The sequence below is a fragment of the Merops nubicus genome, unplaced genomic scaffold (assembly GCF_000691845.1).
Source record: "Merops nubicus isolate BGI_N331 unplaced genomic scaffold, ASM69184v1 scaffold10793, whole genome shotgun sequence".
Classification (NCBI taxonomy): domain Eukaryota; kingdom Metazoa; phylum Chordata; class Aves; order Coraciiformes; family Meropidae; genus Merops; species Merops nubicus.
In genome coordinates, this window is record NW_008596900.1 from 30,084 (window position 1) to 49,747 (window position 19,664).

Genomic DNA, 19,664 nt, shown 5'->3' on the forward strand with positions numbered 1-19,664 from the left:
TTATATCTAAAGTACAGGTCTTTGGACGTGTAGTTATTCTGTTTATATTTGTAGAATGTACAAGTGTGATTTGACTAACCCAAGATATTATTTTAACAGACTGAAGGAAACACTAAAATCCAACTGACAAAAAATGAATATTCTAAGCATATAGTATTCTTACTTGTGTGTTTCTGTGCTAGCACTTTGAGAGTTCTGAATTGCACAATTGTACCTTTTCCCAGGGGTTTGTTTTGACGGTCACGGTGGTGCGGGAAGCCGTTGATGAATTTCGCCGATACAAGAGAGACAAGGAGATGAACTCCCAGTTATATAGCAAGCTGACAGTGCGAGGTTAGCAAAACTACTTGTGTAAATCCTTAAAATACCTAATCTTACACATTACAGACTTTAAGTTATAACTAAGTCTCAAGATGAACTATTCAGGATGAAACTGATACTGAACTATGTAAAGGACTTAATTTCCCTCAGATAAATATGACTATTAAACTTGATCTGTTTAAGAAGTGTTGTAAATCTTTTGTTGTTTGTAAAGGAAAGTTGTATTTAATTGTGTATAATTAAATTGTGTATGCTTTCTAAGCATTCTGCTATTTCTTCAAAGCGCAGTTCTCCTCTGAAACCACTACCAAATAGTACATCAGCAACACTGTCAGCTGTGTCTCCAGTGTATATAGGAAATAAGGGATCAATGACTAGGAAATACAGTCTAGTCAAAATTCAGTAGAAGCTTTCAAACTTGGTGGATATACTCATGCTTTTAAGAAAAGGAAGATGTATTGTGAGCCAGCTTCAGCATCAAAAGCTGATTTGAATTTTGGTGTGTAATCTGAAATCTATATGATCATGCATTAGGAACAGCCAGTTTGCTTTCCAGAAATTAATAAAAGGAGAAATCACAGTTACGACTTCTTTTAAATTCAAAACCTTTGACAGTTTTTCATGAAGACTGTTAAGGAAATGAAGCACCAGCTGTGAAGTGATTAATTTGGTAAGATATTGTAAATTTTAAACATGAGCAAAAGAGGAAAATTACTATACACTCCTCTCCACTCTTGTGTTGTTTAGCACATTTTAGTGTTTTGATTGAGAACGGAGTGCCGTATAGAAAGTTGCCAAAAAAACCAAATAACCTATTACCAAGTCAAACTGTAATGAATAACCTTACAAAGCAACATGACCTTGTTGTTACCCTTGAAAGTTATTTTGCTACAATATCCTCAGAAGTCTCTGCTAAGGATTTTCCTTGGCATAAAAGTTCTACAAAGTGGAAAGTTGTTCAGGAACATGAGGCTACATCTCAAGCAGTTAAGAATATATGACATGCGTTGTGCCAAGTGCAAATTCTGTTCAGTAATTCCCAACATACATTTCACTGTGCTTCTTAGTATATCTTGGTGAATATCCTGAGAGTCAGTGGAAAGAGTAACCTCACCAGATGCTGGGACTCTTAATAAGAAACTAAACTCTTGGAGTAGCTGTGGGTATTATGCTCACCGGGAAAAATGGATGAAAAGCTTGCAAGTCAACACAAGTATTTTCTGAAACCTTACCCCATTTTTTAAAAGTAATTGGAAGGTAAGTCAGTAGACAGCAGCTTCATTAACGATGACATAACCTAGGAGCTGAGAGGAATTTATACTACTTCCTCACAGTATGGAGACTTGTGTTTTCTGGAGTTTTGCCTGTCTTTCTTACCTTCCTTGTTCACTTGAGTAACTGAAATATCAACATTTAGATGTACCACCATGGAAATGTGCAAATGGGATAGCTGTCATTTGTTTAGCGCAGATGGTTGCATTGCTGGCTTCCAGATCTTTAGTCTTTAATACGATCTGTAAAGAAATGAAATCTCAATGGCTTTTCTTTCAGAGTTGTAATTTAACCTGCTAGTTGGTTTATTCGTTTTCTAGATGTGTCATGGGAGGCCACAGAACACTCACCTTTGAAACAGATAGTATAGTCCTGCCCTATTCAGCAACAGTGTTAGTAATCTGAAATTCATAGTTCTTCGCAGCACATGCGTAGATTATAGTTACCAGTGTGATGCCAATGTCAAGACTGAGATTTGCTGTTAAGTTTAGTGCCTTTTGTGCTTCTTTTTTCATGTAACTGTAGTGTAGAGTTAATATTGGAGTTTCTGGTAAATTGCTAGGCATTTAAATAGAAGTTTTGGAATCCTGGTTTCCTTTCCCAGCTCATGAAATAGCCCACAAATTTGTGTATTTGAGAAACTTTTCATTTGTAACTTTTAGAAATAAGGAATTTCTCAAATTAAAATTGGATTGGGTCACGTAGACACAGCTGTTTTCTGGATACGGAGTAGAGATTTTAAAATATACAGTTGGTAAAGCCCAGCAGTTCTATCAGGAGTTAACTGATATTATAGAGGGCAGTGACTTCTTCAGAAGTTTTAAAAATGCCCTTTGAAAAGAAAAAAAAAAATCGGCGTTTACCCACAACTGTACACATTTATTTTGACTTTACCGGTTTTAGTGTCAGTGCCACTGTGAATTCATACTTGATTTTTGTTCTGTTTTGTGGGGTTTTTTTGAAGACTCTGATGCAATATGGATATCAAGACTCAAGATCTCTGTGATTCAGTGAACTCTGAATTCCATGTTGACAATGGTGTGATGGATGAGCTGACATGTTTTCAGTTGTGGCCAATTGTAAGAACAAAAGTATTCTTGAAGTCCCTAGTCCAAATCAAACTGTACTAAAAATTGCCAGAAATGCACACACAAAATCATTAATAGATTGTAAATCGCCCCCTTTTCATAATACAGGATTGTTCCATAATAAGGCATTCTGGAACGAAAAAGTGTAATTTTGAGGCAAAACTGAGACTTCCTGGTATGATAAAATCAGACAGTTCTTTAGAGGTTTTGAGAAGCATTTAGGTATTTTTCTGTGAAAATTAGTAAAGTCGAGTACTAAACTTCTGCAAAAGATTTTTATAAATAACTTTAAATCTACCTTATTTTTAATATTGGCAGTACTCCTTAAGTAGAAAAAATCAGTTAGACTTACTATACTAATGTACAGGCTAATGGTTTGGAGAAAGAAGACTTTGTTACTTGTGAATGAACAAACTTAATACTGATTTAATTAAAAGCCTGAAAATCGATGCAACTCTTTAAGAGTCACTTTTCAGAGTGGAACTGCACTTTATACTGCTCTAGTATCTTTTTTTCTAATGCTTTTTATGACCTGTGTAGGTTTTACAGTCTTTTTTTCATGGAAGTAGGTATTTTTTCCATCTCAAAGATGGAGAGACTGACATAGAGAGGTTAAGCAGGTTGCCTTTGCTCAAACTGGACAGTAGGAAAACTTAAAGTAATCAAGCTTCATTGTTACCCTTGGTTTAATTGTACCATTTAGAGAAGATAAAAATGGGAATTTAATTGCTTCTAGTTAGTTCCTTTGCAAAATTGTTTGTTTACTATAGGGAAAAAATATATTTGTAGCAAGAGAAGCTCCTGGAGTTTGAATGGTGATTAATTACTTGCATAAAGGTAGCAAGGATAGACTGATTTGTAAGTTAAAATCTTTTTATACAGTGTTGCAGTAGATTAAAATCAGGAAGTCGTTGACTACCTAGCAATGTTGATTTACTTTGGAAGTTATTCTTATACTCAGGAACCCCATAACAGGTAAAATGTGAATATTGTCTTATGACCTGCAAATTGCTAATTGTAAGAGTTACCAGTTTTGTGAAGGTGGTGGATTCACATTAGTGACTCTTGAAGACTTAGAATTTCTTTTTAGTAATTTGAGACTTTGCATAAGTATTTGTTCTCATCAGTAAGTCTTAGCTTTTTTTTTTTTAATAATGAGCTGTTCCAAGCAGAAAATCAAGGGAGAACGGGACATCCATTTTAAGTGTCGCTTAATTGTAAACTAATTCTGACCCATGAGATATACAGTGTTACAGTTTTCTATTTGTCATGTTACATGGCAAAGCTCATCCTTCAGTCATCCCTTCCTGAATTTGCTATGTGTAACTTTGCACTTGTCAAGAAGGTGAACCTGCTACATGTGAAGTTTGAATGGTTTCTGCTTTTTCAACCCTTTGTGGCAAGTGATGAAACATGCAAATCAGTAAACACTGAATTTTTTTGTGAGCAAGTCAATTAAGTTTACCCATCTCCATGTCTTTCACGTGAATCTTTTCCCTTGTATATTTTCCTAGATGATGGTATTGAATTGTTGTTCAGTGTATGATGCATTCTGCTGTCTTAATCTTTTTATTGAGGTGCTTGTTGCAAAATCTACTTTGCTTTTTTGCAAATCCTTTATAGACTGTTTTCAGGCAGTAAGCAAGTAAAAGTTGGAAGAAGGAAGAGTATGTGCCTGTAGAATTGAAATTATCTTGCTATTGAAAGTCATGTCAATTTAATTGCCTTTTTCTGCTTCAGAGCAGCTCACTTGTGTTTACTTCTGTGGAGCAGAAACTGCAATGGAAAAAAATCTGGTCCTGTGCATGCAGGTTTGGGAGGACTTCTGTTTTGCTTTCCAAAGGGACTGTTACATTTTTGATGCAGCTGGTCTCATGCACTTAGGTAGCACCAGTTAAGTGCCCATTAAAAACCACTGCTTTTCTGCAGAATATTCACCTCAAGTTCATAAACAGGCTGCCATCTCTTTCATTAAGCTGCCAAAAGCCAATTGAATAATAAAATTGTAAAGTGCTTTTAACTCTTCTTTTCCTTTACCATTCTTGAAGTTGTCAGTCCTGTCCTGAATCTTTCGTGCTTGGGTTTGCCTAACCTGGCTAGGTTTGCCATCCTGTGTCACTGAAGTTTTGAAGAAAAAAGATCAAGAAGGAAATAACTAACTATAATAGTCACAACTGCAAGGTGCAGAAGAGGTATGCATCTGTCACTTCATCTCAGGATGCTTAACATGATTTTTGGAAGTGTTGCACAACTCTCACTTTGCAACCTGCAAAGCGAAAGAAAAAGTGAATCTCAGGAGAGATGACATTAATGAAATAACTTCATCCGGGGTTCAAGTGTGAAAGGCTGATGTCTTTGCTGTGTCCCAAAAGGATGCTTAAGAATGTAGTGGACTTAACAATACATGCTAAAGCTGTGAAATTGAGAAAAAATAACTGCTATACAAAAGAAGAGAGCAAAGCGAGAAAGCTCGTGTGCTTCCTTTAAAAGCAGAGAATTGAGAAGTCTGTTTCAGAGAGCTGCTGTGATTTTTTTTTTTTAACATTTGAACTTCTGTTTATGCAGTGGGAGCTGCTCTGTTCCTGAAATGCCACCTTAGTGAGTTTGTATCTCAGTTGACCTTTCTTTAAATTGCAAAATGGTCTCTGTCAAGGGAGATTCAGTTTTCAATCATTTATACCTACGTCATCCACAACTTTAAAGTACAATATTTGTCAGAATGTCTTGATTGTTTTGATATTATTCTTCTGCACGTATTTGAAATCTATATTGGAACCTCTTGTAACATTAGAATTCTGGGTTTTCAAGAGCAGATTGTCCTGCTTTTTAAAAAGCCACTACATTAAAAAAACCCTCAAAACATTATTTCTGAACCCAGAGGGTACAACATTAGGTCTTTATTGCTTGCAATATTTCAAACCTACCAGTGACTTCATTTTTGGTATTGAGAGCATTTGGAACAGGTAAGTTTTAAAAGAATTGTATGGGTTTAATCTAGCTGATTAGGAAAGCAGTAAGTAACAGCAGAAACAGAACTGGAAATTTTCATGTAAGAAAGAATTTCAAAAAGAGACTGAAAAAGAAGACATGTCAAGGGCACTATTTTCTTCCACATTTTTGCAGTGGTCGTGAGATGGGATAAGAAGTAATGAAGGTTTTCCAATTCACCCAAAATGAGATAGTACCCAGAGTACAGGAGATAGGCGTCTCTCTGGAGGCTTATGTTGGTGATTTGAAGTTTAACTTCAGTTCATTAGGTAAGATGGAATTTGAAAGAAGGGCCTAAGGACAGTGCTTGCACTGAAAGATTATCATCTTCACCTTGGACTGACTGTAGCTTTTAGCATTCCTCCAGTGCTTGCCCATGCTGCCCCAGCCACCTCTCCAGCTCCCCATTATATTACATATAATCTAATTACGCTTACAGCTCAGGCCAGCAGATGCCAGGAAAACTTCGATGTGGTCTGTACTTGACTCCTTTCACTCAAAAGTTTTATATTTATGGGTTAGAGACAAGCTCGGTTACCACCTCCAGAAGCTATACTACAGAGAGTGCGTAAAGTACCACGTATAAGATGTATTAGAAAATTAAAAAGAACTTGAAAATACTACTCTCAGAAGTCACTGTTCTTTAAGGAGTGGCTTATGCTCATGTAGTAAAGACTGCTTTTTAGTAAAAGGAAACAAAGTTGTTTCTGATATACTATATACCCACATTTTATTTACTTAATTTCTTATACTTTTATGAAATACTAATACTTTTTATCATATATGAGGTATTCATTAGTTTATCAAAGCATTGCAATTCATTTCAAAAGGCTTATCTTGGGAGTGTAATGAATTACCAGACTTCTGTTCCAGTTCTGTGCTATTCTGTGTGTTGCTTTAGGCGAAAGCCTTGTGTCGTCGTGACTATAAAAGTCTGGATGCACAGCCACTTCTGACAGCTCTGGACTTTTTATTGGTAATTACACAGGTGGTGAAGACTGTTTTACTATGGAGATGTTTTTAGAGGAAAAATAGTTGGCAAAAATAATTTATGTAATGAATAACATTCAGTGTCTCTTTCTCTGAATGCATCTTCACTGAGATGTGGCATTGCATTATTTTAATGTTCTCTGAAATGGTATCTAATGATTTTCATTTTTGCTAGTCCAAAACAAAGTGTTAGTTGTTGACTTTTCAAATTTTTAAGCCATTTTTTGAATTACTGTCATGTTTTACCATTTAGTTTTTAATGGAATGTGTCCTGCCAATCAGATTCATTGTAGAGTTTGTATTCTGTCACAGGCCACTTCCTTACATGTAGGAGTATGCAGGATGCTCTAACAAGATATAGTAGCATGCAATAAAGATGGTTTTCTGTAGTGTTATACTTAACCACCTAGAAAACAGTCTGATAAGGAAACTGTTGAATTTATAATGTGAAATTCTTGTGATTGCTGGACTGAGTTCAAGCAAAGGTGCAGTGTGGGTTCCTATTGTTATACTTGGCAACAGGAGTCTTAGTTTTTTTCTGCCCTATATTATGTTGCAAATGAATGTTCTACTTTCTCTTGTCCTTTGAGATTTAATGTCTTTTGATACTTACTGTAGGTGCTGTTAGAAAATGTGGAACATTCCATTGTTTAAGTTGCTGAAATTGCTAGTAGTTGCATTTGATTTGTATCTCTGAATGGTTTCGGTCATACATGAATGACTGTGTAGGTGGTGTAGATCTGAGACTTAATGCAGCTGGTACTAGGGTTTTTGTGGTTGTTACTACAATCAGTTGATTGACTTGGTTATCACGCTGATAAACTGATAAAAATTGTTAGAGGAACTGAAAACAAAATAGGACATGCCGTTGGTTTGGTAAAACTAGAAAGCAAAGTAAATATTACAATATTTTTTCTGGTATATACTATTCACTAGTGGTCAAAACTTGAGGATGTATAAAGAGAATTCACTGACTCATGCAGTCAAGCAGAATAAATGTGTTGATTTGGTATTGGATTGTTGAGCTTTAGTAATAGTTACTTTAGATTTAAAAAAAAAAAAATAAAATTGAGAAATTGACACTAAATCTCCATAGCTATCTTGAAACTCCTGTAGACAATGGCTAATGTTTCTTGCTACAGGATTTTGTACCTTTATCTTCTGCTCCTCCATTCACTCTCGCAAATGTGTTATGCCAGAGTTAGGAGACAAACTGAAGATCTAATTTGGTTTGTATTTGGATGTGAGGTGGGGAAAGGTGATTTTGGCAACTGAAAAACTGAACTGGTGTAAAAGGTCATTATCAATAACAAAGACTGGATTTCAGAAATAACTTTTCAGACAGCTCAAACAAAAGGTTTCATATTCTTCTGACATTGCACATTTTTAGAAATGCTAATGTCATGGCAAATGTATTCAAAATTAGCTATAGGAACACATTATTGACTGAATTAAGCATAAAACAGTTACTTTTGCATTAAATGCAGTTTTAAAGAGCAAGTACTGAAAATAATCACTTATGGATCTTACGACCACTGATGAAATGCACATCTAAGTGTAAGGAATTTTTTGAGGTTAACTACCTGATGTTTCTTCGTTGAGAGTTAGGAGGAGATCTCATGGGTTTGGAACCTAGTTTAGTTTTTGTTTTATACTTGGTATAACTTTTGAGAGATGATAGAATGCACATTGATAAATCTACTATTGATAATACTTTTGATAAAGGTCCAAACTGATTGTTGCTCATCCTGTGCTTTTGTGGGCTTTCTGCTCTGATTTGTTCAGCCTGATTTCTATTTAGAATGCTAGCACCTTACCATCTTTTGACATACAGATACCTGCTGATCAGGTGCCTGCTGCTTGGAACCGTGGTAGTGTTTCTGGGGAAAAGTTACTTTGTACGGGCATGTGTGTCAGCTCCTCAGGTTGTGTAGGGACGAATGTGTTTATATTGGGAGTTAGCAGGTTCTGAAACTGTCACCTGTTACATCTTGGAAGAGAATATCCATGTATCATTACTTGTTTGTCTATAAGTGGTTTTGGTTGTTTTTAACACAAGGAAGTAAATTTTTTTTCTGGAATTGTAGCAAAGACCTGAGACTAGAATTCCTGAGTTCTAATGAGATCAACAATAACTCATTTTGGGCAGTAGCTTAACCTCTCTGTCTCAGTTTTACAGTCCATCAGATAAGAACATTAAAACTTAACAGCCTTACAAATATTAATACCCTGCAGAACATAGAAAAATTAAATTGGTATGTGTGCTGTATATATTTTTGAATGAGTTGTTCAGAGCAGTTACTGAATGGGCAGCTTTAGAGAATGGAAAACCTTTATTTCAGCTTTTGAGATTTTACTTTTCTAAAATGAAATCTTGAGGCATTTCTTCTGATTTTGGAGAGACTTACCTCTTCTCCATTATAATTGCCAAAAAGTGTCAGTACTAATTACATCAGTAACTTTAGTGGCCAAGCAAAGCTACCTGTTGGTAACTGGGCTGTGACGAACAACTCTGGTGTGAGAATGCTCCGTTGCTGTAAGCCTAACAACTCCTAACTTGTCAGAAATAGAAGTGCTGTCTAGTAGATGTGAAAGACTCCTTTTTCCAATTTTACAACTGTTATTAATACTATAGATTAGACTTGAATATCTTCCGTACATATTTTTTTCTCTAATTCTTCTACAGTAGCTAACTGGTTATGAAACTAGACTTTTTAAACCAGTGAATTATTTATTCAGAAGATTAAATCTACTTATTAATGTGTTAATCAGAAATCCATTTTGTTTAAAATGTAATATTTTTACCAGACAATAACGTCTTAAGTAAAACTTGCATTTTAGGATTTATATTCTTGTGACTCTTTATTGATGTCTGCCTAAGTTGATTACATTTCTTCTTTTTTTTAAGGTAAAGTGCAAGTTAAGAGTTCAGACATACAAGTTGGAGACCTCATCATAGTGGAAAAGGTTGATACTTTTTAAATATATTTTAGAGACTAAAGGTTGTTAATATGCTAATTGTCTTCTGAAGAAAAGTATATTGAGATACTTATCTGTGAAGTACTAACTAGTTAGTATTTTAGTTCAAGGCTTATTGAGAATATTCAAAGTAGTCTATTTTTGGGTTAATTATAAGCTTAATTGAATGTAAGCATTTATCTTTCATGAACTGGTATATACTTAAATTTATCCAGTGAAGGGAGTATAATTACTAAGTTAAATTCTCTGGCTTGTACTGTGGTGAATGTTCTAAGCTGTCTGATTACTGATACCTTTCTTCTGATGCTCAGATTGGTGTTTTTCTATGTCTGAAGCCTTCAAGGAAAAGTTATATCTGTCTATACGCTAAAAAAAAACATGTTTTAATATAATTATATGTAGTACATATAATTAAATAATATAAAAGTTTATGTATTTTTCAAAGGAAAAAAAGCCTTCCACTTTGATTGCAAATGGTGAGAGATGTGAACTTTTTGCCCCTCTCCGTTAGTATTATAATAAAGACAGTGTTTCATATTTCAGTTGGTTTTCTGAAGTGCTAAGTAATCATTGTGACCTCGAAAGCCAACTTAATTTTGTTGCCAGGAAGAACTATTTTTACTTAAGCTCATTCTGGAAAAGTGACTAACTTTCTGGGTGCCAGCAAGTGATTCCCATCTGGCTTTGTGTTAGAGAGCTAATCCAGGGAGATGCTGGAAAGAGGCATCTCCAGTTGAATCTTGTATATCTGCACCTTTGTTTGGAGGGTTGCATGGCAAGTTGCAGCTTGGGAGAATAACCCAAATTGGAACCTAGTCAGTGACTAGACTTTTCTAAACTTCTTGGTGGTTTTACTCCAGTTGAGTAAATTACTTCTGATAAAAAGGAAGTCCTTAAACAGATATGCCCTCCTGATACATTTGGTGCTTTCTTATTTGTGAACACTTCTCCTTTTACCTGGAGAATTTGGAGAACTCATAAATTGTTAGTGGATAGAGATCTTTTTTGAGCTCTATATAAGGAACCCCTCTCTTTGTTTTGGAAAACTCCTGTTCCTTTCCTCTCTCTTTTCTTCCTTTCTGTAGTCGATGGAACAAATCACCCAAGTCTCATTTTGTTTAGTGCTTAAAATATATCTGTTTTCATGTGGTTTGTACTATTTCTTGTGGTGTTTTTTTTTTTTTTTTTTCCTTTCTTTTTTTTCTGCCATCTGTGCCTGGTAGCTTTTTGGGTCTGTCTGAGCAGCATTGTTAAGATTAGCACTAATTTGTCTGGCCTTTACATCTCTCCTGCCTTACACCTTGCTATATTAGAGCGCAGGTACAGTCAGCTTACAGGTACTCACTTGTGCCTATTCCAGATTGTCTAGGAGACTGGGGATGAGATATTTGCTTTGTTTTTCATTAGGAAACTTTTTAGGGCCTTCTTAGTGTCTGAAGCTGGAACTCATTATTCTAGAGTGCAGGAAAAACTCTAGTGACTACTAATCTGCCTCCTCTGGAATTTACTGACCTACATCAGTCTATTGAATTATGCTATAATTTGGAAAAATGAAGTTGCTTTGGGGGTCAGTCTGTCTTGTATGCACTAGGTCATTATCAGCATTATTTGCAGCAGATTACAATTCATACGTGATGAGTACCTGAAGTTTCTAATGAAAAGCGTAGTGTTTAAGGATTTAGGAAAATACTGATTAGAGTTCTTGTTGGTGAGGATTTTACTGGAGCGTCTCAGTAAGACGCATATAATGGTTCAAATGTTGTACTTCAGCTTCAAGCTTCCCCCTGTCCCAGCAGAGCTTTTTTCCTTTTGGCCTGGCTGGGGATGCCTTCAGACTAATGAAATTAAATGTTTTGTGGTTCTGTTCAGAAGTGCTTTTTGTTGGAGCAAGCAATTTTCAGTTTCAGAGTATGACTCTTAAGCCAAAGAAGCAGTGGGGAGTGAAATGTTCAATTGCTTACTCTAATGACAAAGGAACAAGTTAACATTGTATTTGACTGGAAGATGCATCAACAGCATTTCTGCAGTGAAATTAATGACTTATTTGAGCTGAAGATCCATATGTTAACTAGTGACTGCATCGCAAATACTAACAACTTAAGTGAAAGGTTTTTCTATATTTAAACTTTGAATATCCTCTGATTATTGTCTTTCTGTTTTAAGTAGGCCTGATTAATTCAAAGCAGCAACTGCAATGTGCTTAAAACAGTTTAGTTCCAAGTAATATATTTATTGCTTCAACTGAAAATTTTGTAAAGCCCTAATACTAGGGCAGGAAGAGGCCTGAATAGAAAAAAACATTGTTTGTAAAAGCTAAAAGACATTCATATATGTTAGCTGAAAAATGGTCCCCTGCCTCAGACATACTGTTTCCTGGATCTTCTCTTTGGCTTGTGCTAAGATTGATCTTTAGTTTCCAGTGGGAGCAGAGGTGTGCATAGTGGTCCTAAAGACAATTTAAGGTATGACTTGATGAGTTCTGATATTGTTATTTAGACACTGTAGCTTATTGACACTTTGGAATGTATTTTGCAGATATGAAGAGGGCATAAACTTACTAAAATTTAGTTAATAACTAATAATAAGACATTTACTTCAACATCTAATAACACAGTAGTGATTTAAAATGTGGAACAGTAATGCTTTATCTTAAAGCTGAGAGCTTTCCTTGGAGCTGTAAAGGGACAATTGTTTTTTCTTCGTCTCAGGTGTAAAGTGAAATTAATGCAGTATTTGAAAGGATTGCAGTTAATGGTAGTGTCCAGTATTAGGCAGCATGCAAATGCAAGAAGGCAACTGGGCAGTGCTTTTTCCATTTTTATCTTTATCTTGGTAGCAAGCAGGAATATCTTAGTCAGTAAGAAAAGTATGTGATTCATTACATGAGTGGATCAAAAAGGACAGTAAATGCAAAATTCTGAGGGTCTGTAGCTATGGGCAGTTGTAGGAGACTTGGGAGACTGACTAGGGAGTTGGAGACGTTTATGTAAATAACAGTTTCATTATGATAACATGAGAAAAATGAAGAAATAATTAGAAAGCTATTAGCAATAGTATTTTTCAGTTGAATATTGTAGCTTGTGTTGTAGGGAAGTATAGGTGTGTTTTTAGGTTTTCTTGTTTTCCAGTCTGGCTCATATTCCTGGGTGGCATGGAGTTAGCCATGGAACCCGGAAGATAGGGAAGTACTTTTTTTTGTGTTGATCATTGTCTTGCCATGGTTAGATCTGTAGGAATGAATCTGTAAGTCTGCAGCATAGACAAACACCAAGAGAAATGGAAGCCATCCTTTTCTGAAGCTCCAATTCTGCCCAGACTTAAGCAAAACAATGTATTCAAGTAATTTTCATGACTAATATATTCAAACTTCAGTATATATCAATAAACATTTCTAATTTAATCTCCATGGTAATTGAGATTACGTGGTTTCTTCATGGCTTTCTGAATGCTTGAAGTTGTATTTGTTGCCATTTTAGCTTGTTCTACTTTGATAAATATGACATGAGAGGGCTAACATGATTGACATATTGCTGCTCTTTGTCTGGGACAATGTACAACAGAACTTAATTTTTTCCATAATGAGGAGTTAAAGACTTTTGTAGCATAATTGCCATCTGTTTCTGTGTAGTCACTCTTTTATAGTAACTAGGTGCATCTTTGCAGGGGGATCTTTGCTCTGCAGTGTCAGCAGTAATAGTGACAATGTTTTCTGGTACGCAGGACTCCTGCAGTACCTTCCTGCTCAGTTCCACAGTATGGAGAACCCGATAAAAAAATGAAATGTCAATCTTAAATACTATTGGGGCATTTTTTTTTTTCTGAGGGAGAAAGTAAAGACAAAACCATCTCTAGTCTTCCCTACATGGAAAGAGCCTTTCAGATATGTTAATGCGGAAAAGATTACAGGAAAGAAAAACAAGCAGAGAGAGCAGATTAAAAAGACGTAAAGTCAAGATGCGTTTTTTTTTCTGTTAAAATGTGAAATTCTTCACATGCCTAATTGGATTGCAGTCGACAACTTCCCTGAGGGGAGCAGCAGGTGGAAGGTGCTGATCTCCTCTGTCTGGTGACCAGCAGAAGGTCACAAGGAAAAGGAATGAAGCTGCATCAAGGGAAGTTCAGGTTGGACGCTCGGAAAAGGTTCTTCACTGGGAGGGTGGTCAGTCATTGGAACAGGCTCCTCAGGGAAGCAGTCATAGCACCAAACCTGTGAGAGTTCAAGGAGTGTCTGGATTATGCTTTTCAACAAATGGGCTAATTTTGGGTAGTCCTGTGAGGAACAGGGAGTTGGACTTGATCCTTAGGAGTCCCTTCCAAGTGGAGATACTCTGAGACTGTGCCCAGTCTTGTCAGGCATAAAGACTTGAATCGTGGATAGCAAGTACTGAGTGAACGTTTCATTTACTGACTGTGAAACATGCATTCTTTGTGGCAATTAGTAATGACTTGTAAAAACCTGATACCTCATTTGCTTTTTTAGAACTTCTGTTTAATTTGGTAATAGATCATTTGACTGTACTTTCTGCAAAATTTTTGGGTATTGGTCAAATGTTTTACCTTATTTACAAGTAACTTCAAGTTTGTAGGTATGAAGCCAGTAGTCTGAAACTTGTATAATGGATTTATATCAGAGTTGGCAGGGAAGCTGCAAAAATGTATAGCTAATCTATACAAAGACTGGATATCTGTTTAATTGTTATTGTCATTTAAGGAAAGATTTATTTAATTCTGAAGTTGCATTTTCCCTTTCCTCCCTCTTTTCTTTCCTCTAATAGGTGTATAATAATGTATATTAAGGTTAATGTTTTTACTGCTTTTTTTTTTTTCAAAATTTGAATGAGAGACTCCTTGTTGAATCTGGGCTCATGGAGGATAATAAATTTCACTACATGTTTAATTATTTTTTATGTGGCAAGATTCTATAAAGTGATGCAGTAGGTGCAGCTGCAGGTGAGCAGCCCCTTCAAGGTGAATACTGTTGACATACAGACAAGCACATGGATTTTTAACTCTTTGTGCATCTAAAAATAAATGGAAATTGATGCAAATTAGGAAGTATCCATGCATGAAGATATATAATTTTAAAGTGTGAGGAGGGGGTTTTGCTAACCCTGTAGGATTTTTATGTAAACCAGAAAAAAACATCTGTTGTCTGGTGTGTCCAAACTTGCTTGTTTTTCAGGCACGTTGTTGGCTTGAGATAGTACCATTTCTGTAGCCCTTCATGGCCCATGTGTACTGAAGTTCCCATCAACAGAGAACAGAGTTGAGTTGCTTCAAATTCCACTTCTGAATCACTGTCCTTGAGAATAAGTAAGAGGGAGTGGCAAGGGACACTTGCCTCCCAGAGACTTTGAGAGTTTACATCATCTTATTTTGAAAGCTGAGCCCATACAGCTCAGAATCTGGCAGTTGACTTTTGGCAGTTCTGTTCAGATCACACAATTCCAGATGGCACTGTTTGGGCTGTAGCTGATCTCAGGAAGGTTTCTTTGAAGTAATGAAAAACTTTATCTATAGCGTCAAGGTGGTCAGGAGTAATAATTTCTGTGGCCAGAAAGAATATTGCTATAGGAGTGTGGCTTCTCAAGAGCTAAGGCAAATGTTAGAGTACAGCAGTATATATGGAAAAAAGCATCAGCTTCTTCAGTGGTGTGTGTGGTGTAAGTACACAGTGATTTTCCATTATGGATGAGGCTGAATTTTTTCACTCTGAACTGATTTTTATGGATAGTCAGGCATAGTATTTTGAGAGTCCCACACACTAAGTGTCAACAGTGTTTAATTATCTTGACACATGTATTTTGAGCTGTATTTTTTTCGAGGGGACTACAAGCGTAGGTACTGCTAAGATTTTTCTTTTGACATGCAGCGATGAAGGGGAATTGCCTGCAAAAAAAGTGAAATGTGGAGAGTTAAAAATGAGAAACTATGTCTCTGGTTTCAAATCAAACCAGTTTGAGAATGCTGGGTTTCTTTTTGTTCATAGCAGTGTTATGTCCTCAAATGTAGAGATGGAGGATTGGCTTGACTAACAAAACCCCCCTATGTATTTATGTTGATTCTTGGAGGAGTTTTTGGATGTGCTTGCCGATACTGTGATCTGTGCTATTGCCTACATTCCTCTTGGGATAAATACATTCAGAGCTGCTACATCCTGAATACACTTGAATTTCATGCAAAGACAATTTTGAGCCCATTACGTTTTTATTTCGTAGTTACGTCTTTCTAATAATCCACAGAATTTTTATCTTCCACTTTGATGTGGTGAACCAAAGTATTGTGACTTAGGATCCTTGTCAAATTTACAGGCAGGATTCTACATCCTGCCTTCAGTATGTGAGATATTCCATTGCTTAATGTCTCGAAGTTTCCAGGTTAGCTTGACCCCAGCTTCATTGCTGTATAAAACAACTAATCAGCTTTCTGTAGCTGATAGTTTAATGTACAAAATAGAGCCACACCTGAATTACTATTGCTGTATTATTTTTGCAGTTTGATTTTAATTGAAGTGTGAAATAGAGAACAACTGTGTAGTGATGTGTAGTTGAAATGCTCATGTACTGAACATGTTTCTTAACTTTTATGTTGAGTAAACTCAGGTTTGTAAGGCTGAAATCTGAGATTCTTGTATGTATGCCATGTGAAGGGCTTTGTCAGCTACATGTATTTTCTCTTCCACTCAGACAGTTGAGCTCTTAAAAAAATAAAAGATGAGCCTTAGGTATGTAGTGGCTTTCAAAGCTATATCAACCAAGTATAACAGGAAAACCAGAAATTTATTCTCAAATGGAGGTACTTTCAATTTGAAAAATGTATACTCTTAACAAGTAATCTGAAATTAATAGTAGGAAATATTTTTAGCATTAAACTAGTAAAACCATTTCTAATAAGCCACTGAGATTTTTTAATTGGTTAAAGGCAGTCTGCAAATGAATCTCTGTGTTTAGCTTCAGTATCAAACAGTACAGCATGTGGCACACTGGACAGAAGTTGTGATGGAGGAAACAGCAGTTCAGTATGATATCGTTTCTCATTGCTCTGTCCACTTTTCACTCTGGTCCCTGTTAGCTTAGCCTGTCACTTTTTTCCTTTTCAGTCCTCTGTCTCTGTCAGGTTTTGACATGTCGGTTATTTTTACTTCACTCAGTTTTTCATTCTTAAACCCTGTGTACCTGGTGCTGGTAGATGCCTTGTGAACAAGTGGTGGGACAGCTAAGGGTTTGGATTGTCATGTAGCAGATAGCATGTGTGTGGGAGCATTGTTCATCAGTATTGCTCATTCTTGTTTATCTGTCAAAGCTCAGATTGGCTTTTCTGTGGTCCACAAAAAAAAAAAAAAAAGAAAAAGAAAATAGAGAACATGAATTGATACGGATAGTTCTGTGCTTCAAAAGGAAATGGCAGAACAGGTACGTAAGGCTTGATGCCTTAGAGAAGAGGAAGAAATTCTATTTGTTTTTGTCTTTGTAAAGGAAAGGTTTATAGATATGTGAAATGGGAAAATGCTGTTTCCTGACTTGCTGTGTCCTCTGTGCTTGTGTGTTGGGAGAGAAGAGAATGCTTGGTATAGGTAATGCCTGCAACCTGAGTGCCAAGGCAGATGTTTTAAATATCACTGTTTTTTCTATTACCTATGCTAACTGAGTTTCAGAGTTTTGCTCAGTGAACTTGGTTTTTAAAATATTTCAGTTAGATATTTATATTCTTAAAATGCTGTTATCAGAAAAGAAAATGTAAATCTGTCTTAGTTCTTCAGGTATTTATGATTCACTTATAAAGAGCACCTGAAAGGATTAGCTGTTGTTTGCTTATTGTATAATTTTTTGAAAATATTGATTTCTGAATTGCAAATGCTGAATGTAAAGCACTGTGAGAAATCCTATTTTAATTGAGTTTCAATCCAAGTGTGACCTTTTGGTGATAGATCTTACTGGACATTTGATTGGAATTCACTTTTTTTTTTTCCCCCCTACTTACCAAAAAAAATACTGTTTTTTCCCTTCAGAATCAACGAATCCCATCTGACATGGTGTTTCTCAGAACATCGGAAAAAACGGGTATGTTTTGGTAATTCAGATTGTTTATGTGATGAGTTTGTGGTTCCAGTAGAATTTTAGATTGTGCATTGTGGCCAGTTTGAAATGGTCAAATAGATTGATAGTGGGGTATCTACCTTTACCAGATTAATGGGACAGGATCCACATGTGACAAATACAGTATGCTTGGACTGTTAAAGAAGAGAAAGCTTACTGTGAACTTGAGACCTTTAGAGATATGTTCCTCTAAACAGATAATTTTCATGACTTGTTGTAACAAAATCTTAAGATAAGGAAAATGCTAAGACTACTTTATATTTAAAAGACTATACTAGTTTAATATATCTTGACAGTATTTTAAGTTATGACTAATCATTATCTTGCAACAGACATGTAATGTTAATGCAGTTATTAAATTGGACTGAAATCTGAATCTACTAATATGTCAAGGAAATGAAAAAAATATTTACAACAATCTAAAAACATGAAATAAGTTCTTAACTTAAAAATAATATTGTCAAATATTTTAAAATTTTTGGTCAGTCAAAACAAGCCCAACACTTTTCTTGAGTGAGAGAAAAGTATTTTGCATTAGTTCTATTTCTTTTCACATAGTGATAGGCGAGTACTTTTAATCTCTGAGAAACAAATACCACCTTTATAGGAACCTTATAAATTATATCTGCTTTGATTAAAGTTTAGAAATTACTATTGGATAGCTCCCATAAAACACAAATAAGTTTCCCTCCTTTATGTTATCGTTTCTCTTCAGATCCTGAAGAACTATAATGGCTTTAAGATGGAAAAGGGTAGATTTAGGTTAGACATAAGGACAAAGTTCTTCAATATGAGGGTGATAGACCACTGGAATAGGTTGCCCAGACAGGTGGTGGAGGCCCCATCCCTGGAGACATTCAAGATCAGGCTGGATGAAGCTCTGAGTAGCTTGATCTAGTTGGAGATGTCCCTGCTTATGGTGGGGGTGTTGGACTAGATGACCTTTGGAGATCCCTTCCAGCCCAGACATTCTATGATTCAATGAACTGTCTGGTATTTGTCAGACAGCACTACATTTCACAAAGCTAATAGCTGTGGTACTGGTAAACCCTATATTAGTGGCACCTGCTATTTAACTGTGGCACTGGAGTTCTAGCATGTATTTCAGATAAAAGGCTAAATTTGCAAAGATTTTTTGTGAGAGAAGACAAATATTTCTGATAGCATACATTACTAGAGCTATATACTTGCTAAAATCAGAAATTACTTTATAGGTTCCTAATGACTTTCACATGCTGATTAAATGCAGTAGATCACCTATAACTAGTCTGGACTAACAGTGTTTCCTAATAATCTGTATATAATCTCCATCTTGATTAAAGGTCCTCTAGTTCTGGATACATGGGCTTTTCTTTTTATTCGCTCCTACAGTACTACATTTTATTAATATGCAACTCAAATCTCTTGGATCCAGCATGATTTTTAAAAGGATCGATAATGGGGTTTTTTGGGCTAGTTGCACTGTCATCTTCTCCTAGTGACTCAAAAGCTTTCAGCTGAAATCACAGATTCTAGAAAAGCAGAAAGTTAGGAGGACTTCTGCACCTGTAGAAGTATTACTTCAAGCTAGGCCACTTGCATTCAATGTCTAAGCAACAGAAGGTCAATGTGTATTGATCCAAATTTTTCCTTGCCCTTACTAGCTATGTTGGATTGGCTTTTGCATATCTAGGCGTTTGAAAGCAATGACCATCCAGTCCTGCAGGGGTGCTTATGAATTATAATTTAAGTGATGTACACACAGTAGAAATGGGTAGACAAGCCAGTATTTAACACTGCAGTGTTTGCTGCTGCAGGAACATCAAGAACTGTTTCTCTGGTGAGAGCTAACTTGCTGCCTTTAATTAGAAACCTTGCAGTAGTTTAGATCAGATGCATCGTCACTGCTGGAATAAATTAACAAAAATAAGACGAGATAGTTGTCTATTTT

At 35.9% G+C, this 19,664-nt stretch overlaps 1 protein-coding gene across 1 annotated transcript in view; it reads left to right on the forward strand.

Moving 5' to 3' along the window:
- LOC103769343 (probable phospholipid-transporting ATPase IIB) overlaps window positions 1-17,698 on the forward strand; it is a gene marked incomplete at its 3' end in the record, with an annotated part of 35,260 nt that extends 17,562 nt beyond the window's left edge. Inside the window, exons 5-7 of the mRNA XM_008936530.1 lie at window positions 225-333; window positions 9,568-9,626; window positions 17,647-17,698. Coding sequence (XP_008934778.1) covers window positions 225-333; window positions 9,568-9,626; window positions 17,647-17,698 — 220 coding nt within the window. The remainder of the gene's footprint in view (window positions 1-224; window positions 334-9,567; window positions 9,627-17,646) is intronic.
- Window positions 17,699-19,664: the final 1,966 nt, after the last annotated feature.